The sequence below is a fragment of the Pleurodeles waltl genome, chromosome 3_1 (genome assembly GCF_031143425.1).
Source record: "Pleurodeles waltl isolate 20211129_DDA chromosome 3_1, aPleWal1.hap1.20221129, whole genome shotgun sequence".
Lineage (NCBI taxonomy): Eukaryota > Metazoa > Chordata > Amphibia > Caudata > Salamandridae > Pleurodeles > Pleurodeles waltl.
Window position 1 is genome coordinate 286,653,545 of NC_090440.1, and position 26,888 is coordinate 286,680,432.

The 26,888-nt window shown below is 47.0% G+C and overlaps 1 protein-coding gene across 1 annotated transcript in view; it reads left to right on the plus strand.

The window, feature by feature from the left end:
- Positions 1–26,888, plus strand: part of MNS1 (meiosis specific nuclear structural 1) — a 133,982-nt gene that overhangs the window by 22,125 nt on the left and 84,969 nt on the right. The window contains exons 2-3 of the mRNA XM_069222419.1: positions 8,890–9,108; positions 11,320–11,447. Coding sequence (XP_069078520.1) covers positions 8,890–9,108; positions 11,320–11,447 — 347 coding nt within the window. The remainder of the gene's footprint in view (positions 1–8,889; positions 9,109–11,319; positions 11,448–26,888) is intronic.

A 26,888-nucleotide genomic window follows, 5' to 3' on the forward strand; every position in this document is an offset into this window, starting at 1 on the left:
CCAGGTGTTACAGTTCCTGCAGGGGGAGGTGAGAAGCACTGCCACCCAGTACAGGCTTTGTTCCTGGCCACAGAGTGACAAAGGCACTCTCCCCATGTGGCCAGCAACATGTCTGGTGTGTGGCAGGCTGGCAGGAACTGGTCAGCCTACACTAGAAGTCGGGTATGTTTTCGGGGGGCATCTCTAAGATGCCCTCTGGGTGTATTTTACAATAAATTGCACACTGGCACCAGTGTGCATTTATAGTGCTGAGAAGTTTGATACCAAACTTCCCAGTTTTCAGTGTAGCCATTATGGAACTGTGGAGTTCATGTTTGACAAACTCCCAGACCGTATACTCTTATGACTACCCTGCACTTACAATGTCTAAGGTGTTGCTTAGACACTGTAGGGGCATACTGCTCATGCACATATGCCCTCACCTGTAGTATTGTGCACCCTGCCTTAGGGCTGTAAGGCCTGCTAGAGGGGTGACTTACCTATGCCACAGGCAGTGTGAGGTTGGCATGGCACTCTGAGGGGAGTGCCATGTCAACCTAGTCATTTGCTCCCCACCAGCACACACAAGCTGTGAGGCAGTGTGCATGTGCTGGGTGAGGGGTCCCTAGTGTGGCATAAGACATGCTGCAGCCCTTAGAGACCTTCCCTGGCATCAGGGCCCTTGGTACCAGGGGTACCAGTTACAAGGGACTTATCTGGGTGCCAGGGTTGTGCCAATTGTGGAGACAAAGATACAGTTTTAGGGAAAGAACACTGGTGCTGGGGCCTGGTTAGCAGGGTCCCAGCACACTTTCAAATCATAACTTAGCATCAGCAAAGGCAAAAGGTTAGGGGGTAACCATGCCAAGGAGACATTTCCTTACACAGAGATACTCGGGGCATCTGTAAATTAGTGCCAAAACACCATAGTTGGTGGTGCCATGTCGTAGTTGGAGTCTTGCTGTAGGCAAGACTGCTGATTTAGGGATGACAGCACTTTTGTTTGTAGATGACTAGGCAAATTCTACAAGTTGCAAATGTCTACCCAACCCTCCCGGCTCACAAGCAGTACTTCACCAAGAACCCAAACCATAAAAGGTCATATCTGGCAGTCTTTACGCATGGAGTAAAGAGTTCGCTATCTCAGGGGAGTAGTGGTTAAACGGAGATTACCCATTTCTCACATGAGCAACAAGTCTCAGTCACGCTCAGGCAATGGAAGAGATGCAGTAAAGTTGTTAATAGGTTTTATTAACAAGACTGCAATCTACTGTAAAATGCATGAGCTGCAATGATTTGGATAATGAACAATGCAAGAAGCAAAACTGTAAAAACGAGAGTCATGAATATAAAGAGCCCCCCCCCCCCCACCATTTTGCAATAACATGAAATGTAAAATATTCCTAAAACCCTAGCATGGAGAGCCTAATCTCTCACCTAAAGAGAGCTATGTGTGATTAATCGAATCTGCCAGTACTATGCCCATGAGAAGCAACCCCGACCCCCAACCCTTGTTACTTTGGAATGAGGTCTCTAGATCAGACTCCATGGGGACACGAAGGCTGGGTCTGCATCAAATCCTCATCATCATGCATAGATAGCGTTTACAGAATCTGGTAGGAATCCCTTTGATAACCTTTTCTTCGTGACATGTATTTATTTATAAAGATCTTGTAGGACCCCTGAGGCAGATATGTTCCCAAGCAACAGATAAAAAGGCATGTTTGGGGCGGCAACTATATAAACAATTCTTTCCAAAGTACATTATGCTCCTATCACACGTAAGTGGGAAAGGGACATGATGTAAATACCTACGTATATCACTTGCCTTTGATGCTGATAGTGACACCCTCATAGAGTGACACTGATAACGTGAAATCAAAATAGCTTCCTAACTATAAACATAGCAGCCATCATGGCACAGGCTTGTATGCCAGAATGCTCAGCGAACTCCTGATTACCAATAAAACTAGATAGGATCCACTACAAGCTCCCACCTTCGTTTTTCACTACTGTAAGGCACACCCCTCCCATAGGACACAGGGGTGTGGAATTTAATAAAATATCTACTTGTCCATGGGACAGGTTGCTTCCTAAATCTACTTGTCCTGTAAAAAAAATCTGCTTGTCCCTTTGGTGCCATGTAGTGCAGCAACAAATTATGGCAGCAATCTCATTATGTAAGAGCTCTGTTAATAGCCCCTCTGATTATGCCAGGGCTACTACTGTAGTAGGGCTTGAATACTTGCAGTTTGAATCCCTAATATAGCAATTTCCTTATTTTGCCACCTTTCCGCAGATCTACGTACTGGAGGAAGCCGTGAGAAATTGTTCCAGGGCTGGAATGCCTTTAAGTCTGCAAACCTACTAACGTGCATGTTTTAAGGATTTTGACCAGCTCTCCTCTAATCCTTTCCCATAATGAGAAAGGTTGGACGTTTACTCCTGACAATGGCAGAAGTAGAAGTTCTTTCAGGGTTGGGAAAAAATTGTTGGAGGGAAAGTGAACTTGTAAACGCTCAACAGATGTTCACATGAGCAAATCTACACATGCATATTTGCTCGTGCTAAAATACAGATCACAAATATTTTCTAGGAGTACGATTTCCTGTTCTACTATTGTAAGTTCTTGTGAATTTATGGACGCCACTAATTCAAAGACATATACCATGGTGCACTTTAGTGACTTCCTTTTAAGAATGGTGTCCCTAAATTGGTCTGGCGTTAATAAAGACATATTGTTTTTACTAAACTTCTGTTTCTCTCCCTAGCTATTGGCTGGCTATACTGTGAGTGATGGCATTCTGCTCTTTCACAAAGAGCATATTGGCACACAAAGTAGTTTTGTTCAGTGCCCAGAACTACTGTGGCAATCAGTGGTGTAACAAAACTGGAGGGGGCACCCCCTGCAAAGAATGCAGACACCCCCCTCCCTTCCCACCACCCCAAGACTCACTCAGGGTTGGTGCTGTGATGAGAGGGGCACCTGGAGGGGGCTGAGAGGCCTTTGTTACGCCACTGGTGGCAATATGTGCTTTTTGAGACCAAAAACTTTTTTTTTCTTTTTGCCAGTGTTTGTTACAATGGTGAGGGCCTGGCAGCTCCCACAACAATAAAGTGTTACAAAAGCAATGTCAAAATAAGACACACATTGACAAAACCAAAGGACTCACAAAATATGTTGGATCAGTTGGCTTTGCCAGTGCTTGTTTATTTTCATGCTTCCCATAATCTTGCTGAAAAAGGTTACACTGATTTTACATTAGGAGTATTTTTTGGAAATACTAGCATGCATCAGCACATTTTACTAAATGACGCTTCAAAGAAATAGCACCTAACATTTCATATTAGCGAAAAATTTCTACCTACTTGCATTTTTTTCCTAACATTTGATTTTGAAAACAAATAATCACACTTGCTTATAAGCTTCTCTAAACATTAGCATCTAATAAGAGAGCATTCTGGGAACATTATACTTAGCTTCTTATTGTTAAACTTTTCAAACATGTGTTTACACTTTTTTTTCCTGTCAGTAGTGCAGTGTGACCTTAAAACGTTTATTTACAGCTCTCACCCTAATAATGACAGCTTTTCATTAATGAATCATAAATACAAGTTCAAACAGCATTAGCATAGGGACACACATATTACCTCAACTGCAGACAGTTCCTTTCTCTGTAAACTGGCAGCCAAAGGGTTTGTGCTGCAAGGGGTTGGGCCTACTTGTCCCATGAACAAAATAAAAATGAAAACTTGATGCCCTTGACCACATACAATATGTGCCGGTTGTTGGGCGATAAGAATTTCACATCCCTGTGATAACATTGGGGATTCCTTATTATATTTAATAAGATATAATTCCTAAACCAGAGGTGGTAGATATGTCATATTTGTAATGATAAGCTCTCTTTATCATTACAAGTTCGAAAATTCTACTTTCAGAAAGCTGGCATTTTGCTGCCCTTAGCCCTCTATGCCTGCAGCCTTCCTAAGGTCACAAGACTGGGTGTAACTGACTGCTAGGACTTTATGAATTCCCTCCAGACAGTCACACAATAGTGGGATAAGCAGAGCTTGAATGAGCCTTTAATTGACTTGATGGGGCAGTGGAGCGAAGCACAGTCCCACTTGCACCTGAATGGGCTCTGCCACTACACAATAGGCATAATTACCCTGTATTGTCAGTGCAGCCAGCTAGGAGCCAGGGCAGGGTAGGCAGGAAACTACTGGAACTTCGAAGAACCCTTATGGAAATTTCTCCCTACATCTAGGTGGAGGGCACCAGGTCATAATGGTTGGGTTCTCAGGCCCACTCTTCTGTTCACTACTGGACCTGCTGAAGGACTCTCAGAGGATTGCCTGCTGCTGTGCACTCTGCCAGACTGCTGCTGTACCCGGAGGGACTGCTTTGCTGCCTGGAGTCTGCCTTGAACCTTCAGAGGCTAGTCCTGCTCTGGAGCCCTGCATCTTCACCTGCACCCAGGTCTTCAGAAGTGACTTAAAGGGCTCGTTTTGTTAGCCTTCTGTTCAGAGCCATGGGGAAATAATCAGTATTTGTAGAGAGCGGCACTGTCACCCCTGGGGGAATCTGGGTGCTGGGGTGTGAAGTTTCTTTTGAAGAGCCAGGTCTTTAGGCTCTTCCTGCAGTCCATGAGAGAGGGTGGTGTTTGGAAGGGGAGTGGCAGGTTGTTCCAAGCTTTGATGGTGATGTAGAAGGAGGAGCATCCACCTCTGTGACTGCTGGTTGAAACTACTTTGGTGGTTGATGTAGACAGGTCCTAGGTTGTGTAGGGCTTTGTAGGCGTGCGTGAGGAGCTTGAACTGGCATTTCTTCTGGACAGAGAGCTAATGGAGGTTTCTGATGTGTGGGGTGATGTGGGTGCATCTAGGGAGGTCGAGAACGAGTCTGGCTGCCGAGTTCTGTATTGTTTGGAGTCTTTGCAGGAGGTGGAGGGAGATGCCGGCGTAGAGTGTATTGCCGTAGTCGAGGTGGCTTGTGACGAGGTCCGAGGTGACGGCTTTCCTGGTGTTCACTGGGACCCATCTAAAGATTCTGTGGAGCATGCACAGGGTGTGGAAGCAGGAGGAGGTAACTGCGTTGATCTGCCGCTTCATGGTCAGTTCGCTGTCAAAGATGATGTCAAGGTTGTGTGCGTGGTCTGTCTGGGTGGGAGTGGGTTTGAATTAGGCTGGCCACCAGCTATGGTCCCATATGAATGTGTTTCTTTGAAGATCAACACTTCCGTTTTGTCGGAGTTGAGCTTGAGGCAGTTTGATTTCATCCAGTCAGCAATATTGGTCATGGTGTTGCGTAAGTTAGTTCTGGTGGTTGAGGGGTAGTCAGTGAGCGAGAGTATGAGCTGTGTTTCATCTCTGTAGGAGATGATGTTGAATCCGTGGGCTCTGACGATGTCGGCCGGGGGGGTCATTTAGGCGGTTAACAATGTGGGGCTAGGGGATGATCCTTGGGATATACTGCATATAACGTTCTTGGGTCTGGAGGTGAAGTGAGGCAGCCGGACGCTCTGAGTGCAACCTGCCAGGAAGGAGGTGATCCATTTGAGGGCGTCATTTTGTATGCCAATGCAGTCTTTTGATGAGGGTGTGGTAAGAGATGGTGTCAAGTGCAGCTGATAGGTCGAGGATGATCAGGGCAGTGGTTTCCCCACAATCGAGGAGTGCTCTGATGACGTCTGTGGCTGCAGTGTGGACAGTCTTGGTGCTGTGGTTGGTGCAGAATCCTGATTGGTAGATGTCCAGTAGGTTGCTTTCTTCCAGGTAGTTGGCAAGCTGTTGATTGATGGCCTTCTCAAGTACTTAGGCAGGATATGGGAGCAGAGAGGTAGGTCAGTAGTTTTTGAGTTTGCTGGGGTGGGTGGAAGGCTTCTTTAAGAGGGTTCTGATTTCCGGGTGTTTCCATTTGCCAGCAGAGACTGCTGAGGTGATAGAGGTGTTGATGATGCTGGTGAGTTCTTTGCTGATGTGGTTGGTTCCAGGGTTGAATAGGGGGACATGAGATGGTGGGTGCCCTGGAGTGGATGGATGACATGATGGCTACTGTGGATTCTGTGGTGAGGGGTGTCCATGTGGTGGTTGTTCTGTTGTTGTGCGTTGGGGCGAATCAAGAGAGCTGAGGTTGAAGGTTGTGAGCTGGTGGTCGATCTTGCTGTGGAAGTAGTTTGAGAGGGTGTCGCAGAGTTCCTGGGAACAGTGGATGGTGTCCTCTATGGTTGGTGGGTTGGAGTATTCTTCGACCATTCTGCATAGTTCTTTAGAGCGGTTGGCTGCTGTGTCAGTGCAGGCCTCTCTTGGCTTCCTTGATTCACCAGTGTACATTCTGACGGCCGTTCTGTAGGCATCTCAGTTAGGTGGGTTTCTGGTGGATCGCCATTGTTTCTCAAGTTGGTAGCAGCTGCGCTTGATTTTGAACTCTGGGGTGTACCAGCTGGTTTTAGTGGAGTGACTCTGTAGGCACATTCGGTGATCCAGGTGGAGAAACTCTAGAAGGCCTGGTCAATGTCAAAGGAGGCCTTGGGTTGGGAAGTGCCTTTAGTCCACAAGCGGCATGTCAGCTGCACGTGGGCGCCTTGTGCCCACCTATACGTAGGTTCAGGGGAGGATGGAAAGGGGGGGAAAGGTGGAAAACAGGAAAAAAGTAATGGCACCAAGGAGCATGAGCGAAGAGAAAGCACAGACAAGCAGAGCACTAACAGAGGACACAACCAGAATGCACAAAACAGAGCACTAACAGGATTTACAGAGCGAAAGGAGACAAAGAAACAAGCATTAAAAGGGGGAAGAACAAACCTAGTCAATGAGTGCCCAAGTGGAGGAAACTAACACAGAGAGGCAGAGGGGAGATGAAAATGACAAAAGGAGCACACTGGGAGGCGGTATAGAGAGCAGGTCAGTGGAGGCAGAATGCTGGCTTCTGAACCAGAGACAGTGCCAGAGGAGCTGGCACAGAACCTGCTCACAGGCTTGCACCATCTTAAACCCGCACCTGAACGCAGCCTTAGTGAGTCCGTAACCCCCAAGTGGTCTCCATCCAGCCCATGCCCTCTGGTTGTGGTGCTAAAGGTGGCCATTTTCCAAAACCGAGGACTTGCTCTTTTGAACCTTAAACTTTAAAAATTCATAACTCAGTTTCTACTATTTGGATTTTGATGGGCTTGGTGTCAAATCATTTATTAAAATGTTCTAAATTATTTTGGTATTTTTATTGTGTTGTGTTTGCACTGTATTGTTTATGTGCTGCATAAATACTTAATAAATTGCCTCTAAGTTTATCCTGGTTGCTTTTTGTGCCAAGCTACCCAGGGTTAGCACAGGTTAAATCAGTGACTTTGTGGTTCAACCTGCAAGGGATTGTGGTTGTTACTTGACCAGTGTTTACTCCCAGGCAACCAACAACCCAATTTCTCACAGAAGTGCATCAAGCACTGTCCAAATATCTGGTAAGTGTCTTTCTCTTGTACTACTGTATATTTGTGTCATTTAGACTTCCTCTTCCTTTTCTAAACGTGTGTAAGAAGTGATACTGTCACTCACACTCGGGGCAGTAAATAAATCTGTGGTTCTCATAATTAATATGCTTTTAATTGTATTCCAATGGGTTTGGTTGTTCTAAATGAAGTCACTTACTTTAAACATTGACCAGTGTGAATCAACTATGAGGTGGAAGGAGTGAGGTCAGTGACCCTTGTGTTATGGAAATAGCCTGCACGAAAGTGTCACTACCTTTTTTAAAATAGGATGATAGTGTAAGACCTCTGCATTCATTTAGAACACAGTCCAAACAAGAGCCTCCTTACTCTACCTGTGTACCAACAACTCGATCTAGGGCTAGATCTATAGTGGCAGGTGGATTAAAATATTATTTAGCTAATGGGCCAGAAGATGGGTATTGGAATGACAACGCAAAAATCGAAGAACGTTAGCAAATGTGAAGTTTGGGAACAAAAATATGCCTGGCATTTTCTTGTTTCACATTTGATTTAAGCTCTAATACTGATTAAGGGCTGTAAAAAGCTGCTAACTAAATCCTGGGTATGATTTTGTCTTTTTAGATACTAGTCGGGGTACAGGGAAAAGGAGGTACTCTTATTTGAAAAGATTTTTTCAAGTTTACCGGCTCATGCGAAGGTCCTGTGCTTGAAAGAGGCAACTGCATTTAAATGTACACTAGCACTGAGAATTTATGAGTCCACAAATACTGTTGTCTCCTCAGCATTTGCAGTGAGGCCCTCGCAATTTAATTTAAAGGAACTCTTAACCAGAGGCAGCTGCTTTTAATAACCTAGTTGGGGTGGAAGGGAGAAGGTGTTTGCGCTGGAAGGGGGCGTTTGCCCATTGGAGGTGTAAATAATAATATTTTTTTTTAAATCCACGTATCTGCCGCATGTCGCCTCGGTGCTCCTCACTGCCTCGGTGCTTCTCTGCGTCTTTTCTCTCCCCACGCAATCCAGATGCTTCTCTCATGCAGATACTCAGTGTGAGAGAAGCACCTGGATTGGTCTGAACGGCCTGAAATGCCGCTCAGCTGGGGACTGGGAGCCTGCACTGGTTCTTCACCTGGGTGAAAGTTCTAAGTGCGCATGTCCGTTCGGCCAGACTTAAATGGTCGGCCAAATCAACATGTGCACTTAGATTGCACACTACTCCTCCTCCCCCTGCTGACGATGATCGTCCCGCTGTGCCCTACGAGGAGGAAGCAAAAAATAAAATGATAGTACAATAGCTGTATTATCGTTTTTTTTTTCTGCTGCCTTTCAGCAGCGGGCGACTGTTATCTGCCATAGCAGAGGGACCGCCCTTGCCGTTTTAACCTACTTCTTTAACCACTGACCTTAAGCGGCTGCACCAAAATTGACAGCTGCCTCATACAATTGTGTACCTTCCTTTTTCTAGTTGTCAAAGCAAGCGTTGTCTTACATGAGTCCGAAAGATCGACAGCTGGCTGAGGCTCGAATGCAAGACCAGCTCAGACATGAAAAAATCCAAAGTCTGGCCAAGGATGCGAAAATGGAGGTGGCCTTGCAAAGTGATGAGCGAGTTGAGAAGAAACGCTTTCTGCGGAGGCTACAAGAAGAAGAGCATGAACGGCAAATGGACGAGGCCCTGCTGAGGGTGAGCGCTTTTGAAATGGTTTCTTGATTGACTATGCTCTGTACAGTGTATTAATTTTGTAGAGCAGTAGCTTGTGACACGTACCCACTTCATAATGTGTACATATTCATAGAACGTGATGCATTTTCATTATTCTGTTTGCTACTTGCAGCTTCTGTTTATCTTTGTAAGACGCATGTGTGTTACTCACATTCAGTACCGAAGTATGCAATGAGTTTATGGATATGACACGATGAAACTACAGGGAGAATGACGCTTTGTGTGCACAAAATGAACACAGATTTTGCGCAAGAACTCATTCAGTCGCAGCCCTAATTAATAGAGCGATGTGCTGGAGATGTGTGCCTGGCAAAACCCCTATCCTCCTAGCAAATCCAGTTCCAGTGGGAAGTCGTAATTGCAGCTAGTGGTAAAAAATTGTCATCCATTCCACGTACTGAATGAAGGTAGAACTATAAGGGAAAAAAAAACAAAGCGTGTAGATCTTTCTTAAGAGCGTGTGGAAATATAGAACACAATTCAAAATACCCCTAGAGAAGTCCATACCACATTATTTGTTTACAGTCGAGTCAGAATGCAAAGAAAGACTGACTTTCAGGAATATAGATATAGAAAAGAATACTGAACATAAATCACCAGCAGTGTAGCAGCTTGTTGTGGGTGGCATGCAATAAAGCATAATGTAGGGTCTTGGACAACAGGGGTACCAGGACGAAAGAACCAAACTGGTAGCTTTAAGGTCTTTCAAAAAAGAATGTGTTCCCTTACCAGACTTCTTAACCTGCAGACTATAAGTGTTGCAAATACTAGTAGTGAGCAATAATACAGCTTGCGGAATTAAAGCAGCACTGACAGGCCGAATTCCCTCCTCATATTCATGTCGAAGGGGATATTGTGGTGTTCGGAGAAGTATCTTCACAAGTTTTAAACACATTTTGACAAGAGAAGCAGTTACAATACGCCCAACATCACTAGCATAATAGGTCTTTAAAGAGGAGGGCATATCGAACACATCTTTGGAGGAAACATATATGACAGCATTGGCAGTGGAGAACACTTACTTAGCACAGATGAAACAGCATTTTCTATAGGAACGTCCAAAAAGACATCATCGTTAGCACAACACACAGTACATTTTAATTGAACAGTAGATCACTCTCCAGCAAGTTAGCAGGTCAGGTGGGAGTCACAAGGAAGGCAGGCTGATCCGTAATTGGACCCAGAGATACAGGCACATAAGTAACTAACAGGGTGGTGGACACAACATTTTGTTGTGCTGACTGCGTCTATTATTTTGTCCGATAATAGAAGTGAGTCGGCTAGCACCCGTTTTAATGAGGCAAGTGGTTGGTGACACATTTAACATACATCCCTTTCTGATCTACAGGGCATTCAGGCATGTATGGAGTACTCAACTCCTCTAGCACTATCTAAACATCCTTCAGTCACTCATCAGGAAGTGATCTACCCTTGTCCTGCTTGCAGTTACCATGTTTTCATTCAGTTAGTTTTGGATCTCCTGACAATCTTATACATCAGGACTGCCTTTAAGCCTGCTCTAGTGTGGAAAAGTGATGAACACACATCTCTTGAAAGAACACTACATCACCACGCAGTAACAGTTCCACTCTTAAAACTCAGCTACCCCTCCGATCACCTGTTTACTGTATTGTTGTCTCGGTCCCTGTACAAACCTCCACTGCCTTTCATCTATATTCACACATACAAAAACCACAAACATACAACAGTGCTCTCGTGATAGTAACTATGTTGTGAAGAGTAAGGAAACTGTGTACACTGTATTTTATTTCCTAGAGTAAATCATATTTCCACCAAACATAGGGCTCTCATGAATAACTAGGTTGCGTCCTCTTCCCTCCCAGAGCTCACCCTGTGACACATCGACAGTTTGAGAAGGGTTTATGCCAGCATACGCTGCTCCTGCCAAGGTTCTGTTTGTAGTACACAGTAGGCATCAAGGGAGAACATTGAAGATGTTCTCAGAGGTACCCCAGAACCTCGTAGCATATTCTAATCAACTTATTGATTGAGCACTATTAATATAGCTTCTATTCAGCCTTCTAGAAGCCTTCAGTTTATAACCCCTACCTCGGGTAGCGAGTGAGTATCTCATAACAAGCTATGCTGATATAGAATGTTTTTCAAATGGAATCATTAAAGAGCAGTAACTGTAATTGTATTGTTGCCCAGGCAGAGGAAATCAGAAGATTGAAAGAGATACAACTAGAGCAAGAAGAACGAATGGCCAAGGAGATAGCAAGAATAAACCATGAAAAACTCAAAGATGAGAAAATCAGACAGCAAGTGAGAGAAAACAGGTATTGGCAATGTAAATTATTTTAGTAAGACATGCTCACCAAATAAACCATTTAGGAACCAAACAGCTTTTCAGATGCAACTACGGTTTTCAGTAACAAAAGCCTTTTGCTCTCTTGTGAGTTTTTACAAAGCATGCACAAAACTCTCTGTCTTCTGTATGCACAATCCTTATGGGTGACTTCCTTTGTGGTGTGAAAAAATATAACTCCATACAATGGGCGGGGCCAGCATTACACAACATTTGTTGAGTCTAAACTTTTCCAGTCATTATTAAATATTTTTGCCTTTGTGAGTTTGAGGCACACCTACAAAGCAAGCATTACGCAAAGTAGGCCAAAGGAAGGGAAAACCTTCTGTCTATGTATGGACTGACTTCAGGTGAGATGCAGTGCAACCAGGAAGAAATAACTCCCTGTTGTTGCTTGATGGAGATACGCCATGTAAATGTAGATTTGAGCACTATTTTATCGTTGAGATACAACTGTCCTTATAAGACTGAAAGCACTGATTCTGTAAAAACCCTGAAATTTAATGTTTGGTTAAATGTACACATACAGTTATTAAAACGGAATGCCTTTTTTTTTTACGGATAATGGCCACATGCTCATTGAATATTGTGTAGGATTCTCACTCCATATTACATCTTCATAGGTGTTAGCATGCATTGTTTCATGGTTCTGCTGACTGAGTACGATATGGGGCGTTTCATTTTTTCCCGAAAATCTGTTTATTATTATTTTCAATGTACTATAACATTATGATTTACATCAGCATTAGGATAACAAACTTGTGCAATTATTAGTTAATTATATGCGCACATCAAAGAACGGTAGGTGGTAAACGAGCAGATAACCAGTCCCTCAAGTAGAATGTTTAGCCTCAGTGTGCCTAAACTCACGGAATCTAGGATTAACGGGACATATCAATTCCAAAGAGAGGTTCCAGATAATACAGTCTTGAAGCTTACACACAACCCGAAGGAGGTAAAATATCTTCATATCTCTTCAAAACGTACTTGAGGATCAACGTGTGCGTACAAGGTTTTGCTGGTAGGTATATATTGTAAGCATATCACAGATAACTATACAAACATGAACAATCGTTGGAGTGCTATTTATACAGTCAATAGGTTGTATCTTAAGCATGCCACCATGGGTGCGGGAATCTCCCTGCGCCATCCATTCATAGCAGTATAGGACGTGGTTACATACAAGCCACAGACATCTGCCACCCTAGCAACATCCAGCCCCCTTCCCGTAACCAAAACTGGACTGGCCTCTCATGTACCAGCCTCCCTTCCCTCACGCTCCCATTCCGAGAGCAGACACGCGCCCACCCCAGCAGTTAGATTGATTCCTCCGCATCTGAGCCTTGTCTCATGCCCCACAAACTGGACACCATCTCCTCCCAGCTGTCTGACAACCGATATTTGCGTAGCCCCAGCGCATCTTCTCGCCTCAACACCACTCCCTCCGCGGCTGCCCACACCCCAAATTAATATTTCTAGGCCCGCTCAACCGGTGGATCAGCTGACTTCCACCTGCGGGTTATCAGCCGCTTAGCCGTTATCAGGCTGTCTACATCAACCACCAAAGTAGTTTCCACCAGCAGTCGCAAAGTTTGGAACAACCTGCCACTCCCCTTCCAAACACCACCTTCTCTCATGGACTGAAGGAAGAGCCTCAATACCTGGCTCTTTAAAAGAAACTTTGCACCCCAGCACACAGATTCCCCCAGGGGTGACAGTGCGGCTCTCTACAAATACTGAATCCAGGAGTCGCGCCACAGCTCTATGCCCCCTGCCCCTAGGAAAGAGGCTCAGCACACAGGCCTCCAAGGTAAGTGGAACCGAACATGACGTACATGCCGATAGGCAGCCTACCACTGCCTTCCAAAAGCGATGCAAGGATGGGCAGGACCATAGCATGTGTATCATGTCTGCATCCATGGAAGAATAGCGGGGGCCGTCCGCATCTTGACGAGCAAAATATCTGTTCACTCGAGCCGGAGTGAGATAGGCCCTGTGGATAATATAGAACTGGATCAAGCGAAATCTAGAGTTGCGAGGCACATTAACATGTTCAGAGAGAGCTGACTTACACTGCGCGCCCGTGACTGAAGCGGACGCATCACTGTCCCATGCAGCTTGCAGTGTGTCGCACTCCAGAGCTGTATGTATGCGCAACGCATCAGTAAACCATCTAATCAGGTGCCGTCCTGTCCCATCACCTGTATGTACTGTACCAACAAATGCGTGGAAGGGGCTACTGACATGTCACCCCACCTAGATGTTAAAGACCTCAACAGTGAATTGTATAACAGAAACTGTTCCGCAGGCAACCCCGACTCCTGGACCAGTGTAGGAAACGGAATCAGCCTGCCATCATCATAGAGGTCACCCAGCGTTCATAACGCATGTAGCTCGGGACCCGACGTAATCCTAGGACCACGTGGGGTACTCAGCAGCGCTAGAGCTGGAGCAAATGGGACCACCCTTCCGGTAAGACACCGGGACCTGCGATAACAGCTATAAGCCACTTTAAGGAAAATTTGTCTTGGCGATGCCACACGCGCAAGTGGGTGGTATAGATGTGACACCTGCATAAGGGACCAAGGGCCTTCCACGGTTGCCGTGTCTGTGAAATGAAGGCCCGCCAACCACTTGGACACCCACTGGAGCTGAGAGGCCAGATAGTAGTGCTCTAGGTTAGGGACCGCCAGGCCGCCTCTCTCTAACGGCAAATACAGCTTTTTCAGCGCAACCCTACATCGACCCCCATTCCAAATGAATTCCCGCAGCGTGGACTACAGATTCCTAAAAAAGCTGGGGGGGGGGGCATATAGTGTGGGAGGTTAGAAAAGTAATATAATAGGCGCGGTAAGACTATCATTTTCAGCAAAGCTATCCTACCTGCCACCGACAGCGGCATCGTCTGCCAAAAAGCCACCTGGGATTTAGCGATACAGGGCGTTTCATAACCCGATCTACTATTAAGATCCTAATACATTAAAAAAGAAGACTGAATGCCTAATGGGAGTTTACAAGCAAGGAGGTGAGTCCCAATTTGAATTATGTAAATATAAAACATGTTCTTAACAGTGTACTTCACTTACCAAAGTAGAAAAATCATGACGCTGCTCAGGCACATGCTACTATTAACAAATCAACATTGGCAAGGCCAGTGAATCTAGTTTTAACCCCTTACCTGCTGAGGCTTTTCCTGCCCCAGGCTGTGTATTTTTTTTATATTTTCGGCACTTTGGCTTAAACCTTTATAATGTTTTTTTTTCCTCTAAAAATGTTATCTAGGCCAAATGTGTGTCATTAATCCCCACATTTTGGGGATTGTAAAGGTACCTGTTTGTGGATTCCCCTTGAGGAAACTAAGAAAACAGCCTAAATATAGCCATTGTTTTTTTCGTTGAGATGGGGAGAAATGACATCAAACGGTTTACTGTACTAAGATCACCATCTTCCCAGATTTCAGGAACAATCGATTATAAAATAAAACAATTTTACAATGGTTTTTGTATTTTGCTAAGTGGTAGTTCATTTGTATTTTCAGCCTACTTGCAGTTTGTAGTGGAAACAGTTGTAAAACCCAAGCGTGAACCAGGAAAACTATACATTTCCGAAAGAGTGGCAAAATTCTGAATTCAATTGGGGGTAATTTGTGTAGATTGCTTATGGCTTTCCCAAAGAAACTAATCTTTTCTTAAGGAAAAAAAATTAAATAAGAAAAGTTGGAAAAATAGCAGTTAGTCATAACATTTTCATCTGTAATTTTTTGGCCCAATAGATGATTTATAAGAGTAAAATACATTTACATCCACCTTTTTCTTCTGGTTGCAGTGATATACAGTGTTTGATGGTTGTCCAAACACCCTGCTACTTATAGTCAACAACTAAGCTGCAGCTTACAGTGATGATTCATTGTGTACCAACAATGCAGCATTTCGTAAAATCGAATGAATGAAAAACGGCAATGAAGGAAAGCTATGTGTTTTTTAAATGTGCACAAGATATTGAGGTTAGGAGTTGTAGTTATTTGTACACTTCTGAATTCGGTGTTTGCCATACTATCATGTGATTCAGAATGCATTTTTCAAAATGTGTTCTTTCTTGCACACTTGCTTATAACTAGGAGCCAAAAATGGAGAGCAATCCAATGGGCAAACGCAATGTTCCAGTAGTCAGTGTTCACATACCTCTTCCGTTAAAAGCGGTACCTCGTTTGTGTGGGTGGGTCTTTAGCCTGTGATTGGAGAGGCCACCAAACACGATGTAGGGACATCAAATTTTAATTATGAAGAACGACCCTTTTTAGCTATGTGAGAAGCTGTAGAATTTGGGCCGGCTTGGCTACTACCTAGGGAAACCTACCAAACCTAGATATTTTGGAAAACTAGACACTCTGGCATGTCAAAATTTGGTCTGACTTGGGTGGATCCTACTACCCTTGTTTACCCACAATGCCCCACAATCCTCAGATTTTGGCTAAAATCTAGCATTTTCCCCACATTTCTGTGAGGGACAGTGATTCGCAAAATGCTACCACCCACCATCCTTGCACGTCGCCAGATTTAAAAAAAAAAAAAAAAAAAAAAAGAATTGAAAGACTGCACAGTTAGTCGTGAGCCATGAAAGACCCCTATCTATGCACGGCCATTTGAAGGCAGATAGTAACTCTTAATCTGTCTGGTCAACTTCAGTTGCCTAACACTTCACTTTGTGTGGCACAAAGTGAATCAAGTTGGAAAATGCAGGCCAGATTGAGTTAGGCACTAGGGACAGTAATATCTAAACTCCTCCTTCTTTTCCTGCCTAGCGGAATCTTTGTATTGGCGATATTGTCAACTCTTTTGCAGTGTTGCAGAAATGCGAAAGGCAAAGTGCTAATCCTGAAGCCTTGCAATGTCCTCCAGAGCTGATGAAGTACAGGCTAGTGCTTCTACAGCAGTAGAGCTTTAAATAAATGGCTAACTGAAAGTTAAGGATGGACATCAGTCTTTCTATGGTGGTCACTGGCAAAGCCAGTAGATTTGATTTTAATCCTCTAGCTGCTGAGCCTTTACTCGCCCCAGACAGATCCTTTCTTTTGATGTTTGGGGCACTTTGGGCTTAACCCTTCATAACTGTTTTCCAAAAACATGTATCCAAGCCAAATTTGTGTAATTTTCTGCCCAAATCTTGGGGGTTGTAAATATACTCAGGGTTTGTGGATTCCAGTGTAGAGAAGTGAGAAAATAGCCTAACAGACTTTGAAAAAACAAATGAATAATTCATTTGAGTACCAGATACAGAAATATATGTGGTCCACATTGAGAGAGATCAGAACTAATTGATTTTGCCTATTTCATGAGAGGTTCTGCACTGGGCTTTTAACTCCCTATAATCATTGCCCTAGAAATATGCTCATATCAGTGTGCCTCAAGAAGTTGTTCTACTTTATTTGGGTCTGTAACTTGAAGAGGGGTGTTGAGGTGCAACATAATCCTTTCATTTGTGAATGATCAGCTGCAGAGACTGCATGCATTATATAAAAACACAGTTTTAAATTGAACATACATTTTAAAAATGATCCGTATCGGGAATAAGTCGTTTTCTAACCCTTCTTTTTTTTTTTTTTTTTTTTTTTAACTTTATTTTTCCATTTTTCAACTTTTGGTACAGTTTAAACATTGCTCCATAACCACATTTGCACACACAGGCTGGTCTCCCTCATACTACTTCATGACATTCCATCTCAGAATTAGTCCGTACCCCAAATTCAAAAGGTACAAGAGGTGTGCATCGTACATAATCATTGCGTTCCCCGTGACGGTGTAAATACTGTTTCTTGTAGCATGTCCTGCCCCACCGCTTTTCCTGAGTACCCAAGGAGACATCCTGCCCAGTCTCTTCAACCTCAACAATTCGTCTAAGTATCCCCGCCATGTCTGTTTATCCTCCTCAAGGTGTTCATCCCTTCTAACCTGCCGTAACTGTATTTCTTCTACCAGTGCCCATTCCTTGATGTCTTTACGCCAGTTCTGTATGCTGGGCCCCCACTCAGTCATCCAGACACCCTCCGCCTGGCTAACACCAGGGCCAGCTGCATAAATTTCCATTCCATTTTTTTAACCTTTTTTTCTCTTGATATCCCCCCAAGAAGGAACTGAACGGGGGTTCTCTCGACTCTCAACCCCCCAACACCACCCCCCTTCTCTTAAAATTTGGACCACAACCTCCCAGAAGCTTTGTACTGTGTGACAATCCCATGCTAAGTGTAGGAAGGTTGCAGAAAGGCGTTGCAGCATTGGCAACCATCATTCCTGCTAGGATCAATTCTATGGAGGAAGGCAGGAGTGACATATGCGCGATGTATGTAGTTAAAAATGTATCAGTTTTAATCTAGCGTTACAGGTCCCTGATGGAGCACGGCACATATTGCCTTCCACTGTAACTCTTCCAACAGTGCGTTCGTTTTGACGTCCCGCGCCACTCAAGCCCGCAGAACAGGCTTAGACGTATCTGGCACCATGGCCCTATATATGTGTGATATAAGATGTTTACCTCCCTCCCCGTATTCCAGGAGGACCCTAAACAGTACCAAAGAGGGCGGGGCCTCTGGGGTGAGTGAGCCATATCTCTCGGGATATATTAAGTATACTGGTATATGTTCAGAACTGTCCCTGGTTCAACCCGAAGGTGTCCTGTGCCGCCTCGAAGGTTATAAAGGTTTCACTGGGGTGTAGAGGTCAGCAAGGGTTAAGCACATACTCTCTTGCCAGGGTCGAGCATCCACCATGGAGGCCAAGTGTCAAAACGCTGGTAGATCCCAGAACTCCAAGTCCTGGGCAAAGGGTGCGCAGCGCACGACTACTTTCACCGCCCGCATCCACAGTATTGCTGCGTGTTGTATTAGGTATGGAAGTGATTGTTCCCCTCTGCCCCCATATGTAGCAGCTGTGTCAGGGTTCGGTGCTGGGTGTCATCCCTAAGTAGGGTTTACTCCCAATTGTCACCCTCTGTTAACCAGAGCGCCGCGTATTGTAACTGGGAGGCTAAATAATAGTACTCCAAATTAGGTAATACCAGTCCTCCCTCGGTGAGTGGGAGTTGAAGAGTGTCCCATTTCACCCTGCAGCTTGTGCAGACGCCTGAATACCGAGTGAGAAAGTGTGTCAAGCGAATTTTGCAAGGTTTGCAAGCATCGAGGCAAAAATGCCATCTTTGCGACCGCTACTCACCCCATTATTGATATTGAGAGGGTGTTCCAAAAGTGCACCGAGCCTTCCAAGCCCGGGAGTACCCTCTCAATGTTGAGTTGATTACGGCGCTGGGCTGTATGGGCCATCATTATCCTGAGATATCGGAAATCGTCAGTCTCCCAGCGCAGGGGCATGATCGGCAGCGCACCCGGTGGGAGCCATACTAGGCTCCCAAGGGGGAATATCAGAGATTTATTTTCATTAATTCGTAGGCCAGACAAGTGCCCGAAGGTCTCCAGCTCTTGCATCAATATAGGGAGTGAGACACTGGGATCCCTCAGGTAAAAAAGTATATCATTGGCATACAGCGACAGCAGGTGGCATGTCCCACCCAGAAAAACGCCCCACCTCTCCATGTCGCGCCTAAGTCTCCATGCCAACGGTTCCAGGGCCATTGCAAAAAGCAGTGGCAACAAAGGACACCCCTGCCGCGTCCCCCTCTGTATCTTCAGTTTGTCTGATCACTGCCCCCCCATTCTGACCCTCGCTGACTGTTCGGTGTAAAGGAGTCTGACCCACCCCTGAAATTGTGGTCCAACCCTGAAGGCATCTAGGACCCGGAGGAGGTAAACCCAGTTGATCCTATCAAACGCTTTAGCTATATCTAGCGATACCAGTGCCAAGTCCTCCTCACTGTCCTCAACTCCATGATGGACATGCATGAGTCTACGGGTGTTCATAGAAGTATTTTGTCCAGGTATGAACCCATACTGGTCAGTATGGACCAAGTGTGTCACCTCGGTGGCAAGTCACGCTGCAAGGATTTTACACAGGATCTTTGCATCAAGGTTAATCATAGTAAGAGGGCGGTATGACGCCGGGTCAGAGGTGGCCGTCCCCAATTTGGGGATCATCGCAATGAGGCCCTCCTGCACTGAGTCTGGCAATATATTGGCAATGAATGCCTCATTGTATACGGCCAAAAGCTGCAGAGCGAGTGCCGTCGAAAATGTCTGGTAGAGTTTGGCCGTGAATCCATTGCTTCCCGGGCTCCTCCCCAATGGAAGAGATTTAATGGCCACCTTCACTTCCTCAAGAGTAAGGTCAGCCTCCAGCGCTTGCACCCTCGTCTCACTCAGTTGAGGGAGACGCACCTCCATTAGGTATTACCCTAATCTTTCTGGTTCTGGGTCCCCTGGGTTCTCATATACTACCTCAAGGTGAATACTGTGACTATATCATGTTGTGTGTTCGCTTCTCCTCCCACCCCCTGGGGGGTGGGTTTGTGAGATGGAGTACTAAGGAGCGCAGCTGTTCCCGTTAGAGGATCCATGCAAGGAGCCTCCTGGAGCTGTCACCTTCACGGTGTAGGAGTTGTCGATATGATTTTAAAGGGTAGTGTTCAAGCCTATCTCTGGTTTCAATCACCTGACTGTAGGAGGCTGGACTGGCTTGTAGTGAGTACCAAGGGGTACTTACACCTTGCACCAGGCCCAGGTATCCCTTATTAGTGTAGAGGGGTGTCTAGCAGCTTAGGCTGATAGAAAAGGTAGCTTAGCAGAGCAGCTTAGGCTGAACTAGGAGACGAGTGAAGCTCCTACAGTACCACTAGTGTCATATGCACAATATCATAAGAAAACACAATACACAGATATACTAAAAATAAAGGTACTTTATTTTTATGACCATATGCCAAAGTATCTCAGTGAGTACCCTCAGTATGAGGATAGCAAATATACACAAGATATATGTACACAATACCAAAATATGCAGTAATAGCAATAGAAAACAGTGCAAACAATGTATAGTCACAATAGGATGCAATGGGGGCACATAGGGATAGGGGCAACACAAACCATATACTCTAGAAGTGGAATGCGAACCACGAATGGACCCCAAACCTATGTGACCTCGTAGAGGGTCGCTGGGACTGTAAGAAAACAGTGAGGGTTAGAAAAATAGCCCACCCCAAGACCCTGAAAAGTGGGTGCCAAGGGCACCTAAGTTCCCCAAAGAGCACAGAAGTCGTGATCGGGGAATTCTGCAGAAAAGACCAACACCAGCAATGCAACAACGATGGATTTCCAGACGAGAGTACCTGTGGAACAAGGGGACCAAGTCCAAAAGTCACGATCAAGTCGGGAGTAGGCAGATGCCCAGGAAATGCCAGCTGTGGATGCAAAGAAGCTGCCACCGGATGGTAGAAGCTGAGGATTCTGCACGAACGACAATGGCTAGAAACTTCCGCTTTGGGGGATGGATGTCACACGTCGTGAAGAGTCATGCAGAAGTGTTTTCCCGCAGAAAGACCGCAAACAAGCCTTGCTAGCTGCAAGGGTCGCGGTTAGGGTTTTTGGATGCTGCTGTGGCCCAGGAGGGACCAGGATGTCACCAATTGCGTCAGGGGACAGAGGGGGTGCCCAGCAAGACAAGAAGCCCTCTCAGAAGCAGGCAGCAACCGCAGACGTGCCGGAACAGGCACTACGAAGTGGAGTGAAACGCTGCTCACCCGAAGTTGCACAAGAGAGTCCCACGCCGCCGGAGGACAACTCAGGAAGTCGTGCAATGCAGGTTAGAGTGCCGTGGACCCAGGCTTGGCTGTGCACGAAGGAAATCCTCGGTGAGTGCGCAGGAGCCGGAGTAGCTGCAGAACACGCGGTTCCCAGCAATGCAGTCTAGCGTGGGGAGGCAAGGACTTACCTCTGCCAAACTTGGACTGAAGAGTCACTGGACTGTGGGAGTCACTTGAACAGAGTTGCTGAGTTCAAGGGACCTCGCTCGTCGTGCTGAGAGGAGACCCAGAGGACCGGTGATGCAGTTCTTTGGTGCCTGCGGTTGCAGGGGGAAGATTCCGTCGACCCACGGGAGATTTCTTCGGAGCTTCTAGTGCAGAGAGGAGGCAGACTACCCCCACAGCATGCACCACCAGGAAAACAGTCAAGAAGGCGGCTGGATCAGCGTTACAGTGTCGCAGTAGTCGTCGTTGCTACTTTGTTGCAGTTTTGCAGGCTTCCAGCGCAGTCAGCAGTCAATTCCTTGGCAGAAGGTGAAGAGAGAGATGCAGAGGAACTCTGATGAGCTCTTGCATTCGTTATCTAAAGAATTCCCCAAAGCAGAGACCCTAAATAGCCAGAAAAGGAGGTTTGGCTACTTAGGAGAGAGGATAGGCTAGCAACACCTAAAGGAGCCTATCAGAAGGAGTCTCTGACGTCACCTGCTGGCCCTGGCCACTCAGAGCAGTCCAGTGTGCCAGCAGCACCTCTGTTTCCACGATGGCAGGTGTCTGGAGCACACTGGAGGAGCTCTGGGCACCTCCCAGGGGAGGTGCAGGTCAGATGAGTGGTCACTCCCCATTCCTTTGTCCAGTTTCGCGCCAGAGCAGGGCTGGGGGATCCCTGAACCGGTGTAGACTGGCTTATGCAGAGATGGGCACCATCTGTGCCCATCAAAGCATTTCCAGAGGCTGGGGGAGGCTACTCCTCCCCAGCCCTGACACCTTATTCCAAAGGGAGAGGGTGTAACACCCTCTCTCTGAGGAAGTCCCTTGTTCTGCCTTCCTGGGCCAAGCCTGGCTGGACGCCAGGAGGGCAGAAACCTGTCTGAGGGGTTGGCAGCAGCTGCAGTGAAACCCCGGGAAAGGCAGTTTGGCAGTACCCGGGTCTGTGCTAGAGACCCGGGGAATCATGGGATTGTCTCCCCAATACCAGGATGGCATTGGTGGGGCAATTCCATGATCCTAGACATGTTACATGGCCATATTCGGAGTTACCATTGTGAAGCTACACATAGGTAGTGACCTATATGTAGTGCACGCGTGTAATGGTGTCCCCGCACTCACAAAGTCCGGGGAATTGGCCCTGAACAATGTGGGGGCACCTTGGCTAGTGCCAGGGTGCCCACACACTAAGTAACTTAGCACCCAACCTTTACCAGGTAGAGGTTAGACATATAGGTGACTTTTATAAGTTACTTAAGTGCAGTGTAAAATGGCTGTGAAATAACGTGGACGTTATTTCACTCAGGCTGCAGTGGCAGGCCTGTGTAAGAATTGTCAGAGCTCCCTATGGGTGGTAAAAGAAATGCTGCAGCCCATAGGGATCTCTCGGAACCCCAATACTCTGGGTACCTCCGTACCATATACTAGGGATTTATAAGGGTGTTCCAGTATGCCAATGTAAATTGGTGAAATTGGTCACTAGCCTGTTAGTGACAATTTGGAAAGAAATGAGAGAGCATAACCACTGAGGTTCTGATTAGCAGAGCCTCAGTGAGACAGTTAGTCATAACACAGGTAACACATACAGGCACACTTATGAGCACTGGGGCCCTGGCTGGCAGGGTCCCAGTGACACATACAACTAAAACAACATATATACAGTGAAATATGGGGGTAACATGCCAGGCAAGATGGTACTTTCCTACACTGACGTAGCAGGTTAACTTCCTTCTGTTGACTGTTGTGGCCCTGTGCTTTGCTGGCATGCTGCCAGAACATCCTCCCTGTCAGTCAGTTCTGCTTGCAGTGTCTTCTGCACTCCACACGTAAACCCCATACAGCCTCCCCGGAGCATGGTCTTACATGCTTCCCATTCTGTCGCCCGCCTGTGTGTGGACATCCAATTATGTTCCATGTAATCTGTTAGTGATTGTGCCATTGTGTCTCTGCCCACCGGATCCTGAAGAATCTCTGAAGGGAATCTCCACCTATACAGGGTTCGGGATGGACAGTCCCACTGAAACACACACATCACGGGCGTGGTCCGACAAATATCTTGTAAGGTGAGATACCCTCTGTACTTTGGGGGGGTGGTGTGTTGGGCGAACAAAATACGATCAAGCTGACTAAACGTGCCATGGGTATTCGAATAACCCATGTATTCCCTGCAAGCTGGGTGGGTGTCTCTCCAAATGTCTGTAAACCCAAGGTTTGACATTGTGGTCTTCAAATCTGTTGTCATTCTTGGCTTGGTACCCTGTCTGGGGGGGATGTCTATCCATGTCCCCGTCTGTAATGCAGTTGAAGTCCCCCACCCAAAAGATATCAGACCCCGTGTGCCTGGACAGTTCACTAGCTAAGGCGGGTTAGAATGTGGGGTCATCCGTATTCGGGGCATAGGAATTGAGTATTTTCAGTTGCTGACCACCCAAGGTCCCTCTAAGCAGGATGTTCCTGCCTTCTATATCCGCTTCCATAGAGTGCAAGGCAAAAGGGACCCCCGGGGCTATCCAGATGTGCGCCCCCTAGCGAAGGATGAGCAGGTAGCATAATAGTTTTGTCCCCTCCATTTTTTGGGCAGCTTCTGCGCTTCGGCATCAGTCAGATGAGTATCCTGGAGGCAGGCTATACTGACCCCGACGCTTAAGCAGTGTCACCCTATATTGTTTTGTAGCCGTACCAAGTCCTCTCACATTCCAGGTGAGAAGCATATAGGTGGTTCGGACTACCATTGTGTGTGATATTCTAAATGTCTCCCTTGTGGGGGTGCCTTTGCAACATCCCGGCCATAGTGTGCAACAAAAACCAACCTGTGTAACATCGATAACCGAAATCAGAACTTCCCCAATAACCTCCCCCCTCCCATAGACAACCATAGCATGAACGTGAGTCTATTGTTGCCCACCTACTGTTGTGTCTAGACGTTGACACTCCCCTTACCTGTCCAACCAGGACCTATTCACTAAAGTGGCTACCCTCCCAATCAATTTATTTCAGCATCAAGCCACCCTGCTATCTGCTTACTGTAACGACCTGAGAATGAATGAAACTCAGCTTGTTGTCTCAGCTTTACACTGTGGCGGCCCACGGTGCAGCAAACCTAGAAAGAGTCATTCCATTATGTCCGCTTGGCGAGCTCATGTTCATTGTTGCGTGGCCGGCCGCTCAGTGCTCCGAACCGGCAACATTTCTTCTCCGGTCCCGTGGCCCTCAGCTCTCCAGCAGGACACTCCCACGGGTGGCCACATCTGACGCCGTCCCCGGACAGGAGACCCAGCTGCACGCAGCAGACTCCTCCAAGGGTCCCCGCTCTGGTGACCAGCTCACCTTCCCCTGGGAGCTCGACTGCGACATGTGCATAGCACCATCCTCCCCTATGTGGATCCTGTGAGTGGTTGACGAGTCTCGCTCCTGGGCTTCACCGCCTGGGTCGGTAGGAGCTCTACATGGCCGCTCGTCCTGTGTCCTTTTCCCTCTCCTGATTTCTCGGCCCTGGCATGTGGTTTTCCGGCACCCCAATTTCCAACCGGACCCATACCTCTTGCAGATTCTCAAAAAAAGTGTGCTTTGCTATTGTGGAGGACTTTCAATTTGGCAGGATACAACAACACATATGTGAGTCCCATGGCCTTTAGTTTCTGTTTTGCTGACCAGAGAGATTTGCGCTATTCCTGCACCTGTTTGGTATAGTTGAGGAATATGGCAATACTGCAGTTTCCATATTGAGGAATTTGATGCTCCCGGGCCGCTCTCAGGATACAGTCTCTATCTCTGTAGTTAAGGACTTTTGCAATAATGGCCCCCGGAGGGGCACCCAGAGGGGGCGGAGGGACCACGGCTCTATGCGCCCTCTCAATGACAAAAAGCCCAGACAGACCACGGGCCTCAGGGATGATCTGATCCAATCCTCCAGGAATCGCTCCGTCGAGGTCCCCTCTGATTTCTCCGGGAACCCCAGCACCCGAATGTTGCTGTGGCGGGAACGTCCTTCTGCATCCTCCGCCTTCCTGCCAAGCTCTGCCACCTCGGCGCTCACTGTGGTCATCTGCCTCTTCAGTGTGGCCATTTCCCCCTGGAGAGACCCTATGTTAGTTTCTGCTGTGTTGACTTTCTCTGAGACTTTGCGGAGGTCTGCTCTCAGTAAGTTAAGGTCGATGGACACAGTCTCTGTCTGTTGTTCCAGTGCTGGGAGGAGTCCCTGAATGGCTTGCATCAAGTCTGCTCTTGTAGGCTCCACAGTGTCTCCCCCTGGGGGGGGGGGGGGGGTCCCCATCGTCTTTGCCCGCCCGCAGGTAGAGCCGCTGCGTGGATTGTCTTGTGGTAGTATATTGTGTGTTGGAGCGCGTTCCAGCTGCCTTTGCCACTCCATCTTCCCCCCCATCTCCTCATTACATGCGTGCCCCAGTAGTCTCAAGGCAACCCCGCCGAGGGGCAGGAGGATGTCCTTCCCCAGCAAGAGTGCTCCTTTCTCCACAGGGTGCGTCTTCAGATGGAACCCATCAGCCACCCTGTGGAGCCACCGCTCCGCGCCCCCTGGGGGTCACAAGACTGTTGACTGAAGGGGTGCTCGCCGCCCCAAATCCCAACTTCCACCAGCAGCCAATCCGAGGGTCACCCGCTGGGCAAAACGCTCACTTCAGACCCACTTATGTCCGATGCGTGGGTGTAGGGCCGGCCCCACCATCTCGACCTGCAGTCCTTTCACCGGATCTTCCACACACCTCCTTCCTGGCCCCGTGCCACCAACTGTCTCCTCCGGATGGCTTCTCCGCTCCAATCCAGCACAACCCCCCTCCCCCCCCCCCCCGGCAGCCTGTAGACGGCCCCCTCCTCAAGTCACCTCGGGCCGGCAGGTGTCCCCCCTACGGGCCGAGAGAACACTGCTCTAGTGTGTATCAGGGGGCCCGACGGGACCCCCAACTTTTGTCACAGCTAGCTTTACCTTTGCCTGACCGGCAGGATCACTGATGCCTCCGTCAGGAGGTGGGCCACAGCTGTCTTTCCCCCACCTCCAGGCCTCCAAGAGCAGGATGCTGGTTTCGTGGCCCGCGCCGGATGCCGGGGACCTCCTGGCGCCCTCCGAAACCAGAAGGAGCTCCCTCCCCCCACATTCTCCATGTCCTCTGTAAGTTTAGCAGGGTGTCAGGATTACTCAGGATTTATGGAGGAAATCCTCTGTGTTGGGGGAGACAGCTCGGGCATCACATCCTCCCGGCCATCTTGTCCAGTTTTATTACCCTTAAAAGGATATCATTGTTCTTGCAAATTATAAAACATAGTTTACAAAAAAGACTCCCACTTGAAAACTGATTATCTGGTATGAATTTCACCAGAACCCTGCCCATTCTGTATAGTTACCACCTATCGTTGTTACTGCAACCTTTCTTTCCACCATCACTTGTTTAACGGCTGAAAAGGAAATGTTGAACTCCTAAAACATTGAGGCTGAGGACTGCTTACTATGTTGTACTGCTTGCTCACCACACTAGTGATTCGTGAAAGAATAGAAACACTCTCACTCCATTGTTTT